At 38.6% G+C, this 22,681-nt stretch overlaps 1 protein-coding gene across 2 annotated transcripts in view; it reads left to right on the top strand.

Moving 5' to 3' along the window:
• Window positions 1-22,681, top strand: part of rasa1a (RAS p21 protein activator (GTPase activating protein) 1a) — a 71,381-nt gene that overhangs the window by 30,948 nt on the left and 17,752 nt on the right. For both annotated transcript variants that reach the window (XM_061986643.2, XM_061986645.2), the window contains exons 2-12: window positions 7,810-7,962; window positions 15,957-16,092; window positions 16,234-16,304; window positions 16,572-16,689; window positions 16,821-16,852; window positions 17,833-17,885; window positions 17,978-18,128; window positions 19,167-19,245; window positions 19,474-19,597; window positions 21,712-21,868; window positions 21,952-22,039. In XM_061986643.2, coding sequence (XP_061842627.1) covers window positions 7,810-7,962; window positions 15,957-16,092; window positions 16,234-16,304; window positions 16,572-16,689; window positions 16,821-16,852; window positions 17,833-17,885; window positions 17,978-18,128; window positions 19,167-19,245; window positions 19,474-19,597; window positions 21,712-21,868; window positions 21,952-22,039 — 1,162 coding nt within the window. The remainder of the gene's footprint in view (window positions 1-7,809; window positions 7,963-15,956; window positions 16,093-16,233; window positions 16,305-16,571; window positions 16,690-16,820; window positions 16,853-17,832; window positions 17,886-17,977; window positions 18,129-19,166; window positions 19,246-19,473; window positions 19,598-21,711; window positions 21,869-21,951; window positions 22,040-22,681) is intronic.

Genomic DNA, 22,681 nt, shown 5'->3' with positions numbered 1-22,681 from the left:
TAGATTTTAAAATGTTTTAAATCGTCTGCAACAAAAAACTCTAATATCGACAACGTCAATATATCGCCCCGGCCTACGTTGTAAGTTAGTAATACTAACACAGACACTTGTAAATATGTTAGCATATTAGCTAATGCTGACGACGCTGGCGTCATTACTTTACAATAACACGTACAAATATGCATAAAACACTCCTACAGACATCAAACATGGTACGGTTTAGTAAGTATAAGCAGTTTTTGTTATACTGTAAAACGTACAACTGTTTCTTGAAATGATGAATGAAGAATCCATACAAGTAGAAAACGCTATGGCACTCCGGTTGGAAAAAAAAAAAAAGGAGTGGACAAATTTGTTCAAAAGATGGCACCATAGCAAAAAAATAAAACACTGTGTTTTTGCTTTTTTTTTTATTATAAAAAATATTTGTGTTATTGCCGCCACCAAATAAAAATACATAAATTAACTGCACGATCGTATAAGCGTCTTGGTTCTAAGTGTATCAAAAAAGTGGCGCCTCATACTCCAGAATTTACGATAGTCTGTTTCAACACGTTCCGCAAATTGAGATGTTGTATGACGTTTTTTTTCGATTCCCATCCCTACTAACAGGCGTTATTAGAGTTTGGAATCAGAGCATCAGGGTTAATTGCATGACATTTTCACCTCAAATGGTTCATGTCCTTAATTGGCCCATGTACCAAACTGGTAATTGCTCAAGTCTGATTCTTTCAATCAAAGATGTACAGATATTTTGAAATCGCTGCTACCTAATTAAATGCATGTGTATCTTATTTTCTAACCAGCCACGGTAAATAAAGGCATTGAATATTAAACAAGGTCGTTTTGTTCTTGTTAGTGATGGGTGATATGAACTAGAATCAATACTGTGATGTACTGCATGTTGCACTCTCTTATATTTAATTTTACTCTACTAGTTTTGTCAACATTTTTTTTTAACTATCTTTATTGCTTGTAGTCCGTCAGGTGAATTCTTCCCGGAAGTGAAAACCAGTGGTGGTCAACCAAGCCAAGATGGCTGTTGTGCAGCAAGCAACGCGCAAACTATCTGAGAACGCAAGAGGCCTAGATCTTCCTGCAAAAAGCAGATATGAGCAAAATAATTAATTACGCTATGGAATAAATCCCTATACTTTATCAAAAAAAGATTTGTGGAGTGATACCAAGGATTATTCGTCGGTGGAGTTCCCAGACATATCGAACTATCTACTCTAGACAATAAAAACAGATGAAAACATGAACTATCATGAAGGTCTACAACTTCTTCGTGTGTGGCTGGGTCAAGGACATTAGTATCAAGACTCTCCCAGATAAATAGGCATCGTTTTTGCTCGGGTAAGTTTTCATTTCATGATTAAACTTTGCGTCTTGCGAGGACACATCCCTGTAAACAAACGATTTGCACCCGACAGATAACACCCGTGACTGCATATGCATTTAACAAACTAACAATTACTGAATCATCACCTTATTTGATTTTTGTCCTATCGTCATATGTGTTCTGACGCTTTTGTGTACAAAATAAACAAGAAGGGAGACGTAAAAGTACCTTTCCTGACAAAGTATCATTGACCCTGACTTTCTGGTTTCTGTTTGTAAAAATTGAAATACAAACTATATCAAAATAATACTTCAACGGGAAATACTAAACGAGTAAAGTATATTAAAAGTATATCAAACGAACTTTAACAAAGTGGTCACTGCAAATGTCTGCGTTCTTGGACTCTGCTCCCTTGGACTGTGGTGTTTGAGAGTCACTTTTCTTGTCGTCTTTTGGAAATCTTGCACTCTTCCGCCCCTCTTGATTACTTCTCGAAAAACTCTGAAGAAGTGTTTATCCTTTTCGCGGTTTGAAGGGTTCTTACAGTCGATAACAATGCAAGCATAGCGCATTTTCTTTCGAGAAAGGCTTAATGGCGCTTTGTACCCAGTGAGAACAGATGCTCAGTTGCCCACCGCGCATATTTGAGTCGGACGTGACGTCATGTAAATCTAAGTAATACAACACAATTTTGCAGATATATTTAAATGCAAACAATTCAAGTACTAACGCCATAGACTTTAAATAATACGCCTAAAGTATCAGCTAGTTTTAGTTCTTCAAAAGGGCACTGGTGTCTTTTTAATGCAAAAACAGATACTGTGAATTAAGTAAATACTAAGCTGGCCTGGCTACTTAAACAAAATAAATAAAGCATCTTCAAGTGTGTAGTGTACATTAAAAAAAACATATTGCACAAGATAGCCTAAAACATTTAGGCTCTACACTTTCTTTTTTGTTTAATTACTAAAGTAATTATTTATTTAAACAGAATACTTACTGAATAAGGCACAAATACTTATATTCAAGCACGACTATTTTAAGTTAAATGTTTATGATTAGGATTTACTAGATTTTGAATATTTTGCAGACCTAGGTTAGTATTTTTTTCTGCATTTCTTGTCTGAAGTTTATTATCAACATTTGTGTTGAAAATGTCTCAATTCTGATAATGTTCTTCACATTTGTTTACATTACAAGTGATGCCAACTACTTAACTTGCACTTAATATTTGTGGCCAATCTACTTTGGCTTGCATGTGCTGAGTTCTGCTTTCTGCCACTTTCACTTTGTATTTTCCTTTTGCCTCTTCTATCTTCCTTAAGCATTTTTCCCCACAGTTGTCTCCCACATTGGTCTTACTCTTGGCTCCATGGCATCACTCGCAAACCGCACTCAATTTCTCTCTTCAATACTTTTGTCATATCACACAAATTCATCCAAAGTCCCCCCTTCACAGACACTTTACTTTCTACCTCCTTGCTTCCTCTCAGCAAGCTGTCTCGGAAGAGGTCTTTATCACACTTGCTTTATAAAAACAGACCTCACGCTAGCTCATAACTAGATGGGAGCGCTTTTAGCTCTCCTGTAACAGAGGCATTGGAGATTTTCCCCTCCCCAAGTGTCTACCCTTTGAGAGGCACTTGGGTCCTAAATTTGGAACAAGCATTTACATTTTTTATCCCAGTTGAATAGGGAGGACCAGATTCAGCCTCACCTGATAAACATTACAGCAAGCATACCAAAAACAGAAAGCATGAATTTTGAATACTTACATTAAATACAAACTAAATATTAGGTCTGCATAAACATTGATTTATCAGTTTTGTTACGAATTGCATCGATCACTACAGTACAATCCTGCATGTGATACAGGGTTAGAATCACAGTTTGGACCTTTATGTGTGGACTTTGCTTGTGGTCCGTGTGCCATACTTGCCAACCTTGAGACCTCCGAATTCGGGAGATGGGGGGGCGGGGGTTAGGTGGTAGCGGGGGGTGTATATTGTAGCGTCCCGAAAGAGTTAGTGCTGCAAGGGATTCTGGGTATTTGAGTGCTGCAAGGGATTCTGGGTATTTGTTCTGTTGTGTTTATGTTGTGTTACGGTGCGGATGTTCTCCCGAAATGTGTTTGTCATTCTTGTTTGGTGTGGGTTCACAGTGTGGCGCATATTTGTAACAGTGTTAAAGTTGTTTATACGTCCACCCTCAGTGTGACTTGTATGGCTGTTGATCAAGTATGCCTTGCATTCGCGTGTGTGTGTGTGTGTGTAGAAGCCGCATATATTATGTGACAGGTCCGGCACGCTGTTTGTATGGAGAAAAAGCGGGCGTGACGACAGGTTGTAGAGGACGCTAAAAAGGCAGTGCCTTTAAGCCATGTCCCCAATATTGGGAGAATGGTTGCCCCGGTAGATATTCGGGAGGGGCACTGAAATTTGGGAGTCTCCCGGGAAAATCAGGAGGGTTGGCAAGTATGCTGTGTGCTTTTGTAGGTTTACTCTGGATACTCCAGTTTCCTCCCATTTTCTCAAATTAATAGAACAATAAATAAAAATGAACGCTAACTTTACAGTCATTGATAAATTGCCATGTCTGTGTGTTTTCTTCGTCTTTAACTTTCAAACAAAATCTAAGGGGGTTCATTCTGTCCATCATTTTCCGCATCTCAGCGTTTTTTTTATTCCATAGCAGAATGAAATTAACTTTGAATTATTTTGTCAGTCATTCATAATCTTTGTCTCAGTGAGTGGAGGCGGGACCACTGGCTTACAGACACAGGATGTATAGACAGAGCTTCGCTAGTAGCAGCTCCATCCATCCATCCATCCATCCATTTTCTACCGCTTGTCCCTTTCAGGGTCGCCGGGGGTGCTACTCACTCGTGGGAAATCTTGTGAGACAACAAAAATAAGAAGGAAAAAAAATGACTGAAAAGCCAAATGTCCGGTGTTGGAATATTACATCTTGAAACAAATAACAAGATGAGCCCATCAACACTAATGACTGCGCAACAGTGACGTGCGGTGAGGTTCGTGACTGGTGAGGCACTGACTTCATTACAGTCAGATTTACAAACATATGAACCCTAAAGAGTATCTTATTCACCATTTGATTGGCAGCAGTTAACGGGTTATGTTTAAAAGCTCATACCAGCATTCTTCCCTGCTTGGCACTCAGCATCAAGGGTTGGAATTGGGGGTTAAATCACCAACAATTATTCCCGGGCGCGGCGCCGCTGCTGCCCACTGCTCCCCTCACATCCCAGGGGGTGAGCAAGGGGATGGGTCAAATGCAGAGGACAAATTTCACCACACCTAGTGTGTGTGTGACAATCATTGGTACTTTAACTTAACTTTAACTTTACACATACAAACTGTAGCACACAAAAAAGCACATTTAATAAAAAAAACGTTATTATGGTCTTAACTTTACTTATAAGTGCGGGAACAGTGGTGTTCGTGTTGGAGTAGTTGTGAATGAATGAAATATGAAATCCGTGCTGCAGTCTGCAGGTGTACCTAATGTTGTGTCCCTGCAGTCGTTCACGGCTCCTCCGGCGCGAGCAATGTTGTTTTTGCACTTTTTGGCTTCTTGTTAAGTGACTTTTTTTGGGTGGATTCGGTCTTGCACGTGGAGGGTTTGGGTGTGGGCTTTGGTTGGTGTGGCGCTCGCGTCAGGGGGTGTAGTCTGCGGCGGAGGTGCATTAACCGGCACCGGGAGGCGGGATTACGCGAGCCTCACACAGTGCGTCTTCGCAGCAGTTTTATGATTGCTCAGCACAAGAAATACGTTACACACATGCAGTTGTTGACAAAATACACTGTACATTAAATACCTTTAGCTAACTAAACTATGGAAATGTATAATATAATTCATAGAGCAATACGGTCTCACTGCCCAGCAGGCCAGCAGTTAGCCGAGTCCGCAATCCATGGTGAGGCACAATTGAGTGACGTGCCTCAACTGGCTGCTGATCACCGCACCGTCTCTTCTCAGTATTTGAACGGCAAATGTGAAAATTCAGCGATTTTGAATAAAAATAATCTAAAACTGGTGAAGTTAAATGGAAAATAACTTTATAGTATAATCACTGGATACACCTGCCATCATGCCTCCAGTGACCGCACGTCACTGCTGCGCAAGTATGCCCAAAACAACAATACAAACTACTTGACACAGTTTTTCCACTTGGGGGAAAAACTGTACTTCAAGATGTTCAATATTTATGAAAGTGCAACTTTTGCTTACTGAGATTGCGAGTCAATTTTATTTTTTGTTTACTTATTCAGGATAATTACATGTTTTGACCTTCCAATTGCAATTACATTTGGTCTCACAAAATGGTTGACAATGATATTGTTTCTCTGCAATAATTGGTGGGACAATATATCGTCTAGCTCAGGGGTAGGCAACCCGCGGCTCTAGAGCCGCATGCGGCTCTTTAGCGCCGCCCTAGTGGCTCTCTGGAGCTTTTTCAAAAATGTATGAAAAATGGAAAAAGATGAGGGTAAACATTTTTTTTGTTTGTTTTAATATGGTTTCCGTAGGAGGACAAACATGACGCAAACCTCCCTAATTGTTTTAAAGCACACTGTTTATATTAAACATGCCTCACTGATTCGAGTATTTGGCGAGCGCCGTTTTGTCCTACTAATTTTGGCGGTCCTTGAACTCACCGTAGTTTATTTACATATATAACTTTCTCCGACTTTCTAGGACGTGTTTTATGCCACTTCTTTTTCTGTCTCATTTTGCCCACCAAACTTTTAACGATGTGCATGAATGCACAAAGGTGAGTTTTGTTGATGTTATTGACTTGTGTGGAGTGCTAATCAGACATATTTGGTCATTGCATGACTGCAAGCTAATCGATGCTAACATGCTATTTAGGCTAGCTATATGTACATATTGCATCATTATGCCTCGTTTATAGGTATATTTGAGGTCATTTAGTTTCCTTGAAGTCATCTTAATTCAATTTGTATCTCATGACAATATCTGTATGTAATATGGCTTTTATTTTTTTGAGGCTCAAGACAGATTTGTTTTTGTATTTTTGGTCCAATATGGCTCTTTCAACATTTTGGGTTGCCAACTCCTGGTCTAGCTAAATGTATTATTGGCCCAGGTCTATGTGTAAGATTAACTAGTCACTGTTAAATTTTCATCGGTGTGAATCTGAGCGTGAAAGGAGGTTTCTCTGGCGACCGGTCAATAGGGGTGAACAAAAAAATAAATTCATATCCGAATCTCCAGTCTTACTCATCAAATATAATCAAAAATCCAATGAATAAAAGTTTTTTTTTTTTTTATATGAATAATTTTTTTTAGGCCATCTCAATACAACAAGAAGGGACTTTTCTAACCTGTAATCTGTTTTTAAAAAGTTTCATTGGAATTATTATACAAAATAATGCATTGCGAGAATCTGTTTGACTCAAGAATCCATTAAATTGAGAATCAGTTCTGAATCAAATCTTCACCCAAGGAATCGAATCGAACCCCGATCAGTGTCTGTATTCCAGCTCTCCTGTTACTTCAAAGCCTAAACAGGAAAAGCAATCAAAAATGAATGGCTAGATTGACTATGTCTATCATGTAAAATGTGATCACATTGTTTAGATTTATAAACAATGGAGCAAGCAACCAGCAGAAGGAGCGGCAGTAAAGTAAACGTGAAAGGCAAGTTTAGTTGTCACATAATGTTTAACTAAACAACATTAATTAGTTGCAAGTGAATGGAGTGAGTTTGCCTAGAGCGCAAAACCTGTTAATATGTTTACATCCCCCCAAATTTGGAACCTATTTTCAACCACTGGAATTCCTGCCATCGGGTTTCCTTTGACACGCTCATGTTACCTAACAGGAATCAATTAGATGGAGTTACTTTTATTTTTGTTGCAGTTTGCTTGTGCATTTCAATGAAACGTTTAGCCCTGAGCCTCAGGCCCTTCTGGCCTTTCTGCTCTGCGGATCTATTTTCCTGCATAAACAACCAAGTTAGTGTTTGATTATTAAGATAATTGTTTTGATGTCATTCCTTCTTGGAGTTTTGTTCTTCCCCGAAAATGGTAATATAATCAATACTGACAATGAAACTGACCATCTTTACTTTATTTTAATAATTCAATTGGAGCCAACATCGACTTTAAAAAAAGATGATTGACAATAAATGTTGGGAATAAAGTCCCCCAAAACCGTTGGCAATAATGATGTTGTTTTCCGAAATGTCAGCATGCCTTTAAAATCAATATGTCAAAATGTGTAAGAAAGTTCAAAGTTAGTTTCCACAAATTAGGGATCATGTTTTAGAAATGGTGACATCTAGTGGTAATGTAGATGGTTGCTGGAAAGCTTTTGGCATGCTGGAGCACTGAGTCCAGAGACATGCAGGTCATGACTGTATGAAGATACCAATCTATCGGCATCCTCTAAATCACTTTGTTTTCTTGTGTTTTTCTCAGGTGGTACCATGGCAAGCTAGACCGAACCATTGCAGAGGAGCGGCTGCGCCAGGCCCGGACCCATGGCAGCTACCTCATCAGGGAGAGTGACCGCCGGCCCGGTTCCTTTGTCCTGTCTTTCCTCAGCATGACCAATGTGGTCAACCACTTCAGGTATAATGTAGTAAACCATATTTCCCTGTCTGAATCTTCAGCAAAATAATACAAACCCCGTTTCCATATGAGTTGGGAAATTGTGTTAGATGTAAATATAAACAGATTACAATGATTGGCAAATCATTTTCAACCCATATTCAGTTGAATATGCTACAAAGACAACATATTTGTTGTTCAAACTGATAAACATTTTTAATCATTAACTTTAGAATTTAATGCCAGCAACACGTGACAAAGAAGTTGGGAAAGGCGGCAATAAATACTGATAAAGTTGAGGAATGCTCATCAACCACTTATTTGGAACATCCCACAGGTGTGCAGGCTAATGGGGAACAGGTGGGTGCCATAATTGGGTATAAAAACAGCTTCCCAAAAAATGCTTAGTCTTTCACAAGAAAGGATGGGGTGAGGTACACCCCTTTGTCCACAACTGCGTGAGCAAATAGTCAAACAGTTTAAGAACAACGTTTCTCAAAGTGCAATTGCAAGAAATTTAGGGATTTCAACATCTACGGTCCATAATATCATCAAAAGGTTCAGAGAATCTGGAGAAATCACTCCACGTAAGCGACATGGCCGGAAACCAACATTGAATGACCGTGACCTTTGATCCCTCAGACGGCACTGTATCAAAAACCGACATCAATCTCTAAAGGATATCACCACATGGGCTCAGGAACACTTCAGAAAACCACTGTCACTAAATACAGTTTGTCGCTACATCTGTAAGTGCAAGTTAAAGCTCTACTATGCAAAGCGAAAGCCATTTATCAACAACATCCAGAAACGCCGCCGGCTTCTCTGGGCCCGAGATCATCTTAGATGGACTCATGCGAAGTGGAAAAGTGTTCTGTGGTCTGATGAGTCCACATTTCAAATTGTTTTTGGAAATGTTCGACATCGTGTCATCCGGACCAAAGGGGAAGCGAACCATCCAGACTGTTATCGACGTAAAGTTAAAAAACCAGCATCTGTGATGGTATGGGGGTGCATTAGTGCCCAAGGCATGGGTAACTTACACATCTGTGAAGGCACCATTAATGCTGAAAGGTACATACAGGTTTTGGAACAACATATGCTGCCATCTAAGTGCCGTCTTTTTCATGGACGCCCCTGCTTATTTCAGCAAGACAATGCCAAGCCACATTCAGCACGTGTTACAACAGCGTGGCTTCGTAAAAAAAGAGTGCGGGTACTTTCCTGGCTCGCCTGCAGTCCAAACCTGTCTCCCATCGAAAATGTGTGGCGCATTATGAAGCGTAAAATACGACAGCGGAGACCCCGGACTGTTGAACGACTGAAGCTCTACATAAAACAAGAATGGGAAAGAATTCCACTTTCAAAACTTCAACAATTAGTTTCCTCAGTTTATTGAGTGTTGTTAAAAGAAAAGGTGATGTAACACAGTGGTGAACATGCCCTTTCCCAACTACTTTGGCACGTGTTGCGGCCATGAAATTCTAAGTTAATTATTATTTGCAAAAAAAAAAGTTTATGAGTTTGAACATCAAATATGTTGTCTTTGTAGTGCATTCAATTGAATATGGGTTGAAAAGGATTTGCAAATCATTGTATTCCGTTTATATTTACATCTAACACAATTTCCCAACTCATATGGAAACGGGGTTTGTATTTTTGCTCTAATAATTTGCTGAAGGTGTCACTGACTGTTTCCATTCACTAAATTAGATTTCGCAAATAATTTAGCTCGAAAGAAGCTCCCTACAACCCATGGAAACGCCTTAATCTAGCGTTTGCAAACCAGATCTCTCGAGTAAGTGTGTGCTGCCTTCGTATTGCACATGTGCCAGTCTCAACACGCGGGATATAACCCGGAACAGATCCCATTCAATCAACAACTGGAATGAAGAGAAGGCTGTTTGCAGTGCATCCGGAGAGTATTCACATCGCTTCACTTGTTCCACATTTTGTTATGTTACAGCCTTATTCCAATATGGAATAAATACATTTTTGTCCTTAAAATCATAAAGACAATACCCTCTATTGACAATGTGAACATTTTGCAAATGTATTAGAAATAAAACAAAACAAATCACTTGTACATAAGTATTTACAGCCTTTGCTCTATACTTTGGCAGCTATTACAGCCACAAGTATTTTTAAATACGACGCCACAAGTTTGGCACACCAATGTTTGAGCAATTTTCCCCATTCCTCTTTGAAGCACATTTCAAGCGCCATCAGATTGGATAAGAAATGTTGGTTTTCATCCAGCATGTGTCAGTACATTGTGGCATTCATCTTTCCCTCTATTCTGACTAGTCTCTGTTCCTGCCAATGAAAAACATCCCCACAGCATGATGCTGCCTGCCACCAGCATGCTTCACTGTAGGGATGGTATTGGCCTGGTGATGAGTGGTGCCTGATTTCCTCCAAACATGATGCCTGACATTCACACCTAAGAGTTCAATCCAGACCAGAGAATTTTGTTTCTCATGGTTTGAGAGTCTTTCAGATGCATTTTGGCAAACGTTTACCAAGAAATGGCTTCCGTCTGGCCACTATACGGTACAGGCCTGATTGGTGGATAGCTGCAGAGATGGTTGTTTTTCTGGAAGGTTCTCCTCTTTCCACAGAGGATGCTGTAGCTTTGACAGAGTGACTCTCGGGTTCTTGGTCACCTCCCTGACTAGACTAAGATGAATGCAACAATGTACAGAGGCATCCTGGATGAAAACCAATGCTTCTCATCCAATCTGATGGAACTTGAGTGGTGCTGCAAAGAGGAATGGGTGAAACTGCCCAGAGATAGTTGTGCCAAGCTTGTGGCATTGTATTCAAAAATACTTGAGGCTGTAATTGCTGCCAAAGGTGCATCAACAAAGTATTAAGCAAAGGCTGTGAATACTTATGTACATGTGATTTTTCTTAGTTTATTTTTAACAATTTTGCAAAAATAAAAAAATAAAAACTTTTCACATGTCTTTATGGGGTATTGCCTGTATAGATTTGAGGACAAAAATTTATTAATTCCATTTTGGAATAAGGCTGGAACGTAACAAAACATGGAAAATTTGAAGCGCTGTGAATACTTTCTGGATGCCCTTGTATTTGCTTCACAAATTTAAAAAAATTAACATTTTGAAGTCCATTGATGGTAGAAAAAAAAGAAACGGCGATAATGGAGAATGCTGGCTTCTTTCAAACTATAGAACAAATACGAGTGAGATGGAAGAAAATAAAGCAGGTATATTACAAGGCAAAGAAAACCGCGTACACAAACCTCTTCATGCTGCATTTGTGGACTCCAAGCGTATTAGCAATAACTCTGTATTCTCCATAACTGACAAACTTTTCCAAAACAATGGCTACCAGGCGGGAATGAACGGTCTTTTCCTTCAAACTCAATACTCCTTCCATCAATCCACATATCTTATTGGCTAAACTTCAAAGGATTTGAAAGTTTTTCTTCCATTCTCTGTCTGTTTGCTATTTAACATCAGCATAGCCATTAGAGACGTAATATTTGTAATCTGTGCCAATATTACAGCGGACATCAGGTACAACAAGAGCTGGGTTATTGACTCGTAATTTGTGAGGATGCCTTGTTTTGGTATGATGTCACAGGTCAACCGGGAGAGCAATGCATTTATCGTGCTAAAAGGAAATAAGGGCCCCCTAGTGAAAATATAAAAAAACCTACATATTTAAGAATATAGACTAATTTAAGCATGAAAACTTAGCCGTTGTCAGTATATAATAGTGTGCTTACATTTAGCACAATGTGATATTTAAGGATAGTAGCGAAAGCAAATAGGAAGATAGCTGCATGAGATCTTACTTTCAAATGGTGCATGTAAACAAAGTAAAAGAGAAGTGTCTTGGCGAAGCATTCCAAGCTTGTATTATTACTTTCACACCAGATTGTAGTTTCGGAGAATATGTGCCTTTCTGATTAAGTAACAATGATGTAATGTCTCCCACTCATATCGTTTGTGTGGAGCAGTGATGTCATTCATGCTGGAAGGGAAAAAGCCCTTCTCTAAAGAACATCAGGGTTAATTGCATGACACTTGCGCCTCAAATGGTTCATGTCCTTAGATGGCCCGTGTATCAAACTGGTAATTGCTCAAGTCATAATATGTCAACCAATATGTACAAATAATTCAAATTAGCTGCTACCTAATTGAATGCATTTATCTTATTTTTTGGAACAGCAATATTATTATAACATATTGTATATCAAAACCGATAAACATGTTTTATAGACATCATTTTATACAAATGCATTGTTAAAACAGTAGTTGTATGCGGCTCAAACAAGTGGAGCGGTGGGCACCAAACCCGGTGCCATTACCACATAAACGTTAGTTAGCGGTCTGCTTTCAGTGCCTCGTTTCAATTCTAAGTACCACATTTTTCGGAGTATAAGTCGCACCGGAGTATAAGTCGCACCTGCCGAAAATACATTATAAAAAAAGAAAAAAACATATAAGTCGCACTGGAGCCCGGCCAAACTATGAAAAAAACTGCGACTTATAGTCCGAAAAATACGGTATTTAGAATGCAGTCTCACTCTCCGCCAATTGCAACAAGTGTTTGGCGGAGTTATTGTGCAAGTGAAGTCTTGTAAATAATGTGGTAATTTTCTAACTTTAATACCGACCGTAACACACCAACAGCAGCCTTCGTACCACCGCTTCCTCATTAAACACCAATGATAGTTATAGCAAGCGAGGTTACATTCACAAACCCCTGGAATTGTAAGCATCAATATCACAACTCAAACGTTTTTTTTTTGTATGTTCTCTGTTCTGTATTGCTGCAATAGTTCACAATTTGTTGTGGATTTTTTTTGTAATTTTTGTCAAATCGTATCATTGTACCATTTGATTTTTATAATTAGTATACGTATATGAATTCTTAGACAACTTGAATCACAAAATGTTATTTAAAAATAAAAGTTATTTTATTTTATTTATTTATTTTGTTTATTTTTATAAACATTTGCATGGTTTTCATTTTTTAAAGACCGGTTCAGGTACCATTTATGCACCAACCCATTTTCCAAGTACCGAATTGGTACTAGTGTCGGTTAAAATGTATTTAATACTATCCCTAAACATGTAGTTCACTACACACAGTAGGGATGTCCCGATCCAGGTTTTTGCACTTCCGATCCGATACCGATATTGTTTTTGCACTTCCGATCCGATACCGATACTGACCGATACCGATACTGGCCTATCCGAGCATGTATTAAAGTTTAAAGTTATTTAGCCTACTTAGTTGTCAGAATCATGTTGAAAAGGGTTTTAGTACTCTTGATAACAACTAGCCAGCTGAATTAGGGGAGTTTGAATAATACACAATGGTTGGTAACAAGAAACTGACCTGTTTATTCAAGGATAAACACAAAATAGACAAAATGATACATGACAAACAGAAATGGCATCATTGAACTAGGGCTGGGCGATATGGCCTTTTTTTAATATTGCGATATTTTAAGGCCATATTGCGATACACGATATATATCTCGATATTTTGCCTTAGCCTTGAATGAACACTTGATCAAATCAAATCAAATCAAATCAACTTTATTTATAAAGCACATTTAAAATTTACCACAGGGGTAGCCAAAGTGCTGTACAATGAGCAGGTTAAAAGATAAAACGAGTACCGAGCAAACACAACACAACACAAACAGAACATGATAAAAAATAAATAATTAAAATAGAATTAATAAAAACATAAAAACATAAAAACAGGATCACAGCAGGTGTATTATGGGGCGCCATTGCAGGATGGATATCACTCAGTGTTAAAAGCCATGGAATAAAAGTATGTTTTTAAGAGAGATTTAAAAACAGGAAGAGAGGAGGCTTGTCTAACACTCAGGGGTAGGTCGTTCCAGAGCTTGGGAGCAGCAACGGCGAAAGCTCTGTCACCTCTAAGCTTCAGCCTTGTGTCAGGGACCGTCAACAGCAGCTGATCGGCTGATCTTAAGGATCGGGTGGGGCAGTAAGGCTGAAGGAGGTCGGAGAGATAGGTTGGCGCGAGGTTGTTTAGACATTTAAAAACAAATAAAAGGAGTTTAAAATGTATTCGGTAACGCACACTTGATGCATATAATCACAGCAGTATGATGATTCTATGTGTTTTGATTGATTGATTGAGACTTTCATTAGTAGATTGCACAGTGAAGTACATATTCCGTACAATTGACCACTGAATGGTAACACCCCAATAAGTTTTTCAACTTGTTTAAGTCGGGGTCCACTTAAATTGATTCATGATACAGATATATACTATCATATATATACTATCATCATAATACAGTCATCACACAAGATAATCACATTGAATTATTTATAATCCGGGGTGTGGAGGGGGGCGCCTGATGTAAGTGTCAAAAAGACAGCCAAAAGAGTTTGATATGAGAATAAATCTAAAGTTAAAATATAGGGTAGAAATGCACCCATTTGCAGAAAATGGAGTCTTGATTTTCAAAATGGTCTTTCAAGGCTTGCATGTCTACATTAAAACATTCTTCTTCATACTGCATTAATATATGCTACTTTTAAACTTTCATGCAGAGAAGGAAATCACAACTAAAAAAAATCACAAATTTTTTCATACGGTGTTGATGTGCAATTTTTTGCCTCGGCATTTTGATGGTGTGGACATGTGGCACCGAATGGAGATAAGCGTCTCGACAGACCTTACAATATTTGAACAATGATGACGAAAACTGTTTTCTCTGTCGTGTCCGTGTGTCGAAAATTGTTATGCGCTTATTTTTTTATTTGATTTTGTGCGTGGCATAGATTTGCCGTGCACAGAGGACGTTTGAGCAGGCGCGCACCTTAGCGGCTGCGCTAGCATCACAGCTAACGTTTGCCATGCTGCTACCTCTCTACTGGGAGAGGACGTATACGTGTGTGACGTGTGTAAGAAGTTGCGCTTGCTGTCTGTGAGAAGGAGACAGAAGAAGGAGTGGGAAGAGCCTGTAGTGCAATGCCAGCAGCTAAAAGCAACTGCGTGAGAATCCATAGACCTGTGGATGTGTTGAAGGTGTGCTGGAAAATGCGGAACGAAAATAGGGAGCAGCAGAAAAGTGGAATGTATTATTTAAATCTGTGCGTTGGAAAACACGGACCAAAGTTTTTTTAAACTGGATCTGGATCGGCATTTTGCCATGCCTTGCCGATACGCATTTTTTGGCAAATATCGGCGGCCGATCCGATCCAAATATCGGATCGGGACATCCCTAACACACAGTGACACTATACACTTTCAACGTAATATAAGTATGGCAACACTAAATTGGCCCTTGTGTGTGGATGTGAGTGTGAATATTTTCTGTGTTGGCCCTGCGATGAGGTGGCGACTTGTCCAGGATGTACCCCGCCTTCTGCCCGAGTGCAGCTGGGACAGGCTCCAGCCCCCCCGCGACCCTCAAGAGGGACACACAGTAGAAAATGGATTGATGGATAACTATAAGTAGCAAAAAAAGTTAGCATGCAAACTTTTTTAGCCAATTTTGCAGCTGAACAACTCAGTCATATAACTTGGTACTTGACACAAGCTAACTGTTAGCATGTTAACATTACCATGCTAATATGCTGATTTTTTTGTGTGCAAATTTTGCAGCCATACACGTTAGTCATACAACTTTGTACTTAACACATGCTAACTGTTAGCATGTTAACATTAGCATGCTAACACGCTGATTTTTTTTGCCAAATTTGCAGCCATACACCTCAGTCATATAAGTTGGTACTTGATGCATGTTAACTGTTAACATTGGCATGCTAACATGCTAATTTTTTTAGACAATTTTGCAGCCATACACCTCAGAGTCATATAACTTGGTACTTGACGCATGGTAACTGTTAACATGATAACATTAGCATTTCAGATAAGCTTATGCATTTCAGCAAGTTGCGCATTTCTACATTCACAGCCAATTTTTCCCGAAAATGTCTATTTTAGTTAATGATGGTTATTGCTCTTTGTGTTCTCTACAGGATAATTGCCATGTGTGGGGACTATTACATTGGTGGACGGCGGTTCTCCTCCTTATCAGACCTAATTGGTTACTACAGCTATGTGTCTTGCCTGCTCAAAGGAGAAAAGCTCCTATGGCCTGTGGCCCCTCCAGAGGTGAGATTGTTTCTGTGCATGGCTGGTATAATATCGTTTACTTTTTACATTTGAGCTAAACTAAACATTGTAAGATGAGCGAATGCAGAAATGTGATTTTCAAACTATTCATTTAATTTGAGTTTGTTTCTCTTTCCCTAGCCTGTAGAAGACCGGAGGAGAGTAAGGGCCATACTGCCATACACCAAAGTGCCAGATACTGATGAGATCAGGTAGGCATTCCTATGTGTCTTACACATAAAAAGATGCCCATTCACATTGTACTTTACATTTTATGACTGAGCTATACAAACCTTAAACGTTGCACAGCTTCGACCCCTGCTGGTTACTCTTTGGTACTTCACCCAAAGTGTTCATGCACATATGGAAGCACCACAAATAACATGTGTGATGATTTATTTCAGAAATAATAACCTACATTGTGTCTTGCCACATAAAACCGCTTTGTAACAATCATTGTCTGTGCAATATGTTCTCAGCTTCCTGAAGGGTGACATGTTTATTGTTCACAATGAACTGGACGACGGCTGGATGTGGGTGACCAATGTTCGCACAGAGGAGCAGGGCCTCATTGTGGAAGATCTGGTGGAGGAGGTGGTAAGTGAATCATACATTTCGGTGTACTTATATTGTATTTGTTGCACAATGAAATCCAGTTGCATTGTTTGGCGATACAACTAATACACTACTGGCCCTGCTAAATATACTTTCCATTATTGCAATTTTAGGGGCGGGAAGAGGATCCACATGAGGGAAAAATGTAAGTCTATTGGTTGATCTTAATTTTAACTAGGGATGTTCCGATCAGGGTTTATGCTCATTGCGATACCGATCATCCATGAGTGAAATCGGTCGATACCAATACCAATCACATGTTTTAACTGTAAATGTTTCAATGTATTTTTGGTGAGTGCTATTGGCAGTTTAACAATATCAACACAATATTTAAATTAGTTCCCTATTCTCTTTCATAACATACAATTGTTTGAGCAAAACAAAGTCCGTAGTACACGATAACTAAACAAAAGTAAAAACTGTCTACTTGTTTTTTTCCCTTCCTAAAAGTCATCCTGTGTCCGTTGAGTTATTCCTTGTGTTTGTAAACATGTTTAAAAACAACAAAATAAAAGATTTGTAGAAAATAAAAATGTCAACCTAATCCCCCAATATCGATCATATACTGATACAACCCTTGGTATCAACACCACCGTTTTATGGATGGAATGCGCTTCCATCTACATTTCTTTAAGTTTACTCAGCACTTATTTCTTGTTTTGTTTAAAGCTAGCTTAGCAGTTATCTTAGCAATTAGCATGCTTGCTCCTGGCTTGCTCTCATGTTTACCCTCGTCCTCCAGTGACAATGATACTTAATAATGACACTTACGATACTAAAGAATGCAGTTTATTTGCTGTAATGGAGGTGATCATTACTAGCTTAGCGGAGCGGCTCCACATTGTTAATGGAGACATGTAATTAGCTGCTAGCCGCTTGTCAGCCGGGTGACTAAAAATAGATCCAGTGTCAGCCAGAGAGATTCGACCATTTTGATTGGTATTAATCAGCAATGGCGATCGTGTCCATTTTCCCAAAAATCGTCCGATACTGATCGTTGGCTGATTGAGCGGTACATCCCTAATTTTAACACACAGGTACATAAATGAGAAAGCTGTCACTCTGATTGTTGATTTGAATTGTTCGACCACCACATAGCTAACTGACCTGTTGAATCTTCCACAGCTGGTATCACGGAAAGATTACTAAGCAAGAGGCCTACAACCTGCTGATGACAGGTGCCGTTATTCTTTGACGCTGACCAACACATTTTTATTTCTGACAGCTAAGCGTGCACTAGAATACATCTTGTCTTCCCTTTCATTCATAGTTGGACAGGTGTGCAGTTTCCTGGTGCGGCCATCAGACAACACACCTGGGGACTACTCCCTTTTCTTTCGCACCAATGAGAACATCCAAAGGTTTAAGATCTCTCCCACCCCCACCAACCAGTACATGATGGGGGGGAGGTACTACAACAGGTTAGTATGCCAATATAATCACGGTACCGTAATCTAAAAGTATAAAACATACTTTTGGATGTAGAAGAAAATAGCCGGCTGATGTTGGGAATTATTTTTTACATACTGTATATCAGACCTAGGCAAATTAACGCCCAGGGGCCGCATGCGGCCCGTTAAGCTTTTCAATCTGGCCCGCCGGACATTCCCAAATAATTTTTTTAGATCTTTAAGATGGAAACTGTAGCTGCCATTATGATGTGCAGTGATGTTTTCAAATTACCGTAAGTCTTGAACTATACAAAGTATTTCAAGGGTTGGAATCTGCGCTTTTGCATGACATACTAGTTACTATAGTAATCTAATTAGTTACTATGGTACCGGTAATCTAAGTCACAGCAGCTCCGATGAGGCACCAAGCAGTGTTGGTGGGGAGCGTTTCCACAGAGTTTATCCAGAGCGGCCAGCCTGAAATGCGGGTTTCAGGGACAGGTGCGGAAGGAGATTTGTACAACAAAGTGCTAAAGCTTAGTGATATATCAGATTGTAGGTGGGGTTTTTACCCTTCACGTTCATATTTTGCTGTGTTTGTTGCATTTTTGTTGCGTTTTGCTTGAGTGTAAAATATGTTGATCGAGAGGGGGTGTGACATTCATATGTTGTCAATATTCAGTGTTTTATCGTTCATAGTTAATATTGTAAATGCCACATTCTTTATTTTCATGTACATTCTGGGTGTCTCATTCAGTAAAAAAATTTAAAATTCCATTATTTTAAATCGGCCTGTCATAATGTTTTTAGCAATCAATCAGACATTATTGCGAGGTTTTGTATTTGTGTTCCTAAAAATAGATATACCGGTCCCCAGACGCATTTTTTTCTCTAAATTTGGCCCCTCAAGTCAAAATAATTGCCCAGGCCTGCTGTATATCATGCCTCATTCTGACTCTACTTCCAGTAGAGAGTTTAAGACCCGTCTGTATGTTCTACTGTTCTATTCTATATTTTTATCTAAACCAAATTGTTCTTTATGTCCCATTTGTGCTAATTTTTTGTCAGTGTTGACGACATCATCGACCACTACAAAAAAGAGCAGATTGTCGAAGGCTACAACTTGAAAGATCCTGTTTCAGTGCAGGTTGGTACATGCCTTCTAAAAACATGCTACTATAATGATTAACTATAAAAACAAAAATACATTGTTTTGTATAAACTGTAAAAGCAATCAAGCCATAGCTGACAAATTGTCTTCTTTGTTTTCTCTTTTACAAAATATTTGAAGTGTGTTAATTGTGATAGTATATGGAGGCTGGGTGGTCTTGTCTGTATTTGTGTTGTTGTTATAGCACCGTATGTATTTCATTAGCACCAAGAGCAAGTCATCACAGACACAGTGGATGGGAGAGAAATTTACAACACAATCAGGCGAAAAACAAAAGATGCTTTCTATAAAAACATTGTCAAGAAAGGCTACCTCCTCTTCAACAAAGGTACGTCACATTAGTAGTATCATCTCTTGTGAATCAGTGTTAATTGAGTTTTTGCATCTTAGTTATGGTCCACAACCTATTTTAACATAAAATAAGACGATAACTTATCAAAACAAATGCACAACTTGACTAAGACTATGACAAAATTAACTCAACGAACAAAAACGAGATGAAATTATTGATAAAAACTAAATTCAATCATATTCAATTTTGTCATGTAGATGGGTGGGACAAATTAAGGATATACTGTATCTAATCACAGCTTTTTAATAGTGTGCATATGAAAGAGGGACCGGGAGTTTATTAAGAAGGAGAGACAATCGGATGCTTTTCCTCGTGAGATAGGAAGTTTGATATCTGACTGCCAAAACAATAATGAATGGATTTAACATGTTTCAAATCGGAATATGTGTACACCTGGGAGAAAGTGAAGAGGACACATTTTAATTTTTTAAGCTATGATGGCATCATAGCTTAAAAAAGCCATTGTGACATCTACACAACTGTAAGTCAAAGCTAATTCTACAGTATTACCGTATTTTCCAGACTATAGAGCACCCACTAAATTTTAGGGTACATCTTTTTCTTCCATATATCCGCCGCACCATAAGTCGCAGATATATACTTTGTGAAATTAAGTATTTACACAGTGAGATTTTGTAAATGTTTGTTTATATACCTTAATGATTTCCAAACGGTGTCTGTAACATGGCAGTAAAACGGCTGCTCAAACAAAACAGAAGCCATCGTCATGTACCCAGCAGCTGCGGAAGCTAGCTCTACAATCAGCTGAACAGACTCAATAACTCCACGGTGACGTCTTAGTGGATTTACTAAAGAAATTGTGAAACTGGAACAATACAGAGTGCCATTGTAAGGTGGTAATACTAAGAAAACACTCGTAAACGTGTTAGCATATTATCTAATGCTAACAACGATAGCTTCATTACATTACGATAGCAGATATGCTTGAAAACACTCCTATAGACATCACACATGGGATGGCTTAGTAAGAAATTATTTTATTATTTATTTATTTATTATTTTAGTAATATTGTAAAACTTACAAACTTTGCTTGGAGTGATGACTAAAGAATTTGTATGAGTAAAAACGCTATGGACGTCTAGAGAACTGCACTTCTACTTCCAGTTGAAAGCACTAATTGAAAGGTAGCAAACTTGTTCAAACGATGGCACCATAGCACAAACAATAACACACCTTTTCAGTGTATTAGCTTGTTTTGTGTTTTTTAAAAGCTATTTCCATTATGGCCATCAGTGAAGAAAAATCCTTAAATTAGCCGCACCGTTTAATAAGCCTCAGGGTTCGAAGTGTAGGAAAAAAATAGCGGCTTATAGTCCGGAATTTACGGTACAACTTCTGTTTTTCTCTGTCTCAAAGAATCGTTTATTTAATGGTAAATCTAAAGGCATGACAACTTATAATGTGGTCCAACGTGCTTACGTCACATGCAGCAAAAGTAGAAATAGATGCAGTGTTTCCTATACATTTATTTATTTGAGGCGGACATATACTAACAAACGAAAGATTCCCCCCCTCCCCAATCCACCACCTGCGCTTGCGAAAGGGACAAGCGCTAGAAAATGGATGGATTAAATTTGCGCTGCCACATATGTGTATTTGCTGCTTCTGGTTCTCCCACAATCATAAATAAACTATGATAATAGCATGCATTGTAACTCCAAATTTACATACCTGCTTTGCCAGAGAAATAGCATAAAAAAATATATCAAAAGTTCCTTGAAAGGTATTTATTGACATTGACCTGTAGAGCTAAATATGACTAAGTACATCATTCCTGACCATAACATCATGCTACTTATGCGTTAAACACAAGCTTGGCAGGTAGTCTAAATAAATGTGATATCAAATAATCTTTGAAGAGGTTTTATCTTTTATACTTTATATTTTAGTCCACTAAATTGACTGTAATTTTAGCTGACTAAAATGTTGTGCAATTCTGTTGACTAAATCAGTTTAGAGGACTTAAACTAAAATACATTTTCGTCAAAAAACTTTGAGTAGAACTAAATCAAAGTCAAAATAAACACTGTTGTGAATGTGTTCTTATATTTAATGTTCTCACCATCAGGCAAAGGCAAACGGTGGAAGAATCTTTACTTCATCCTGGAGGGCAATGACGCCCAGCTGATTTACTTTGAGAGTGAGAAAAGAGCCACAAAACCCAAAGGGCTGATCGACCTAAGCGTGTGCTCCGTATATGGTGTGCACGACAGTCTATTTGGCAGGTTAGGTGTCTTTGGTATAATTTAGTGAAGTTAGGAGGAACCCGTAGGTAATTCTTAAGTTCCTTTCTTTCCCCCATTTTCAGGCCAAACTGTTTCCAGATTGTTGTCCAGCACTTTAGTGAGGAGCAATACATCTTCTACTTTGCAGGGGAGGTTCCAGAACAGGCACAGGTATTGCTGGGGTGAACTTTAAAAAAAATCTTAAAACATCTTAATCTCTGTTTTGTAAGAGGAACTGCCCTTTTTTTGGACTTTGCCTATCATTCACAATCCTTAGGTAAGTCAAGGACACATGTTTTTCTTTTTTTATTGCATTCTAACTCGTAAATAAACGCTGGCAAGAGTCAGCTAACATTGGTAATATTAGCTTTCCAAAAACGTCCTTCAACGTTTTATATACACACTGTAAGTACAGTGTATATATATATATATATATATAATGTAGCAACATTCATAATAACATGTAATATTTACGTTATTACTATTTCTAATCATGGCAGACTGCGACAACTTATATTTTGATTCTAAATGTACAGTGGGTGGGCTACAAGTTTTAGAAGCTGAGTGATACGCGGATCCAGCAAGTAGCAGTATTGCTAAGTGCTAATTAAAAAGTACAAACTACGAAAATAACACAATCACATACTGTACAATTTCTGCTCTTACTGGGATTGATGTTCATATCTTCTCGTTTAGATAAATAATTAATAATAATCCGGGTTTAAAAAAAAGGTGACCGCAAACAAACGTCTTTTGGTGTCTTTCTCCTCATCTTCAAGTCTAAGTTGAAGGTCAAAGTTGATAAACTACTTG

Source organism: Nerophis lumbriciformis, linkage group LG12 (assembly GCF_033978685.3).
Source record: "Nerophis lumbriciformis linkage group LG12, RoL_Nlum_v2.1, whole genome shotgun sequence".
NCBI lineage: Eukaryota > Metazoa > Chordata > Actinopteri > Syngnathiformes > Syngnathidae > Nerophis > Nerophis lumbriciformis.
Note: the sequence above shows the minus strand (reverse complement) of the source record. Positions and strands in the feature narration are given on the sequence as shown.